This window comes from Carlito syrichta, unplaced genomic scaffold (assembly GCF_000164805.1).
Source record: "Carlito syrichta isolate Samal-C Ts95f unplaced genomic scaffold, Tarsius_syrichta-2.0.1 Scaffold120553, whole genome shotgun sequence".
NCBI lineage: Eukaryota > Metazoa > Chordata > Mammalia > Primates > Tarsiidae > Carlito > Carlito syrichta.
Genome location: NW_007064649.1, coordinates 1 through 2,492, shown reverse-complemented (window position 1 = coordinate 2,492; position 2,492 = coordinate 1). Strand labels below are relative to the sequence as shown.

At 57.2% G+C, this 2,492-nt stretch overlaps 1 protein-coding gene across 1 annotated transcript in view; it reads right to left on the bottom strand.

The window, feature by feature from the left end:
- LOC103249497 (aldehyde dehydrogenase family 3 member B2-like) overlaps window positions 1-2,486 on the bottom strand; it is a gene marked incomplete at its 5' end in the record, with an annotated part of 4,118 nt that extends 1,632 nt beyond the window's left edge. Inside the window, one exon of the mRNA XM_008048128.2 lies at window positions 2,451-2,486. Within this exon, the coding sequence (XP_008046319.2) occupies window positions 2,451-2,486 (36 nt within the window). The remainder of the gene's footprint in view (window positions 1-2,450) is intronic.
- Window positions 2,487-2,492: the final 6 nt, after the last annotated feature.

The following is a 2,492-nucleotide window of genomic DNA, read 5'->3' as shown; positions in this document are numbered from 1 at the left end:
GGCCGAGAGCGGCCACTGCACTCCAGTCTGGGCGACAGAGTGAGACTCCAACTAAAAAAAAAATAAAAGACACCATGATGTGGTCTGATTCACACATTCAAAACGAGATTGGCCCTTGCTTGACTTAATATAGGCGGTGGCTCACGCCTGTAATCCCAGCAGAGGCCAAGGCAGGAGGATTGCTTGAGCCCAGAAGTTCAAGACCAGCCTGGGCAACACAGCGGGACCTCATCTCTACAAAAAAAATAAGCCAGGCATGGAGACGCACACCTGTAGTCCCAGCTACTTGGGAAGCTGAAGTGGGAGGGTTGCCTGAGTCCAGGAGGTAGAGGCTGCGGTGGCTGTGAGGGTGCCACTGCACTCCAGCCTGGGCGACAGAGTGAGACTCCAACTCAAAAAAGATAAATTAAATAAAGGACCGTCTTCAATCTGTAGTTATTTAAAGAATGAAAGGGAAGAGGTTGACAACACGAATTAGTCACGGCATAACTTCACTGTTCTGGTCAGTATGAGCCTCGGACAGTGGCTGGTCGGGGCTTGTCCGCTGGCGGGAGAGTGGTCCCCCTCGGGTTCACGCTTCGCCTCGAGGGGAGACCAGCGCCACCCCCAGTGACAGCAGCGGACACAGCAGAAATACCCGGGCCTTCCCCAAGGTCGAGGGCCAGCCACGTTGGGTGCACGTGTGTCTCAGGGTGACTGTCCTGGGACCCTGGCTGGAGGAGTCAGAAAAGGGTGACACCAAATGACCCCCCCCCCAAAAAACCCTCTGTAGTGTTTTCCAAAGGTCACGTATCCAGAAAAAGCAGGGCTCCTTGGCCAGCAGCTGCTTCTGGAGTTGGAGAACAAGATCAGGAGGAACCTGGGACACGGGGTCACAGTCCGCGGGCCACGGCGCCCGGGCCAGGCCTGCAGAGCCACGCAGCCGTGGGCTAGTGCCACGGACCAAAGAAACGAGTGCGAGTCCACGCTGCCTGACACAACCACTCAAGAGATGAATCCTTCTTGGAGAATTCCAGAAAACAGATGGAGAGCCTCCCATCAGCGGAACAGCTGGCCACACTCCGCCACATGTAGAGACTCGTAAATTCCCAGGGGAGCCCTGGGAACACCGGCCTGCCGAGTGGCCAGGTTCAACCTCCCCGGCCGTGTGTGGCCCTGGGGACCCCAACGCCTCTGTGAGAGACGGGCCCCCGCCTCTGTGGGATCTCCCCAAAGCCCACAGCCCTTGTCTCATCATGAGAAATCCAGGTGGCCTGAGGCTGGGGCATCCCGGGGGACGGGCCACACTCCTCAGGTAAGAGGTTGAGTTCATGCATCGTGGGACTCTGGCTTGGCTCTTGGGGCCAAAAGACGACGTTAGTGGAAAAAGTGTCAAAATCCGGATACAGTAGGGAGTGTAGCCAATAGGAACACACCCGCATCGCTTTCTTTGTTTTTCTTTTAGTTTTCTGATCTTCGCGGAGAGGGGTCTCACTATGTATGCACCGACTAGGCTTGAACTCCTGGCCTCAAGCAATCCGCCTGCCTCGGCCCCCCCAAAGGACTGAGATTACAGGCGTAAGCCACCACACCTAGCATATTCTTGGTTTCAACCAATGTTAGGGCCCCACATGGGGTAAATGGATGGGGCACATAGGAACTCTCTGTACTATCTTTGCAACTTTTCTGTAAATTTAAAATTATTCCCCAGTAAAAAGTTTACTTTTAAAAACATGGTTCAGGCTGGGCACAGTGGCTCAAGTCTGTAATCCCAGAGGCCAAGGTGAGAGGATTGCCTGAGTCCGGGGTTCCAGACCAGCCTGGGCAACTTGGCGAGACCTCACCTCGACAATAAATTTAAAAATTAGCCTAGCGTGGTAGCATGCGCCTGTAGTTCCAGCTAATTGGAAGCCTGAGGTGGAAGGCTCGCCAGCACCCAGCAGGTCGAGGCTGCGGTGGCCGGGAGCGGCCACTGCACTCCAGCCTGGGTGACAGAGGGAAACTCCAACTCAAAACAAAACAAAACAAAACAAAAAAGGAATCCGGGAGGCAGGGGGTACCCGGTTCTCTTTCTGTGTCTGAATCTGGGGACCCCGTCCACACACCCTTGGGCTCCTGGCCTGTCCCCACAGCTTGACAGGAGGGACCTGCATGTCCGGGTCATTTCCCCAACAAGGTCACCCTTGCATGCTGCCCGGGCCTTCAGCCAGACACTTGGAGGGGTCCCTGGGGCCACCCGGCCCACGCTTGTCAGGAAGAACGAGGGCAGGGGCTGACCCAGGGGAAATGCTGGACCCTGGAGAAGACCCCCGGAGCCGCCCACTGAGGTCCCAGGAGAGCGGGAGGTCCAAATGGGGACGGGGGAGGCCCAGCTGTCCCATGACTGCCTCAAGGGGCCACCTGCCCTCTGCTGCCACCATGCCCACTGCCCACGGCACATCCTGCCCGCTCCGCCCCCCGCCCGGCCCCACCTGGCTGCTGTTGGAGAAGGCATACAGGGCCAGGGGCTTCTC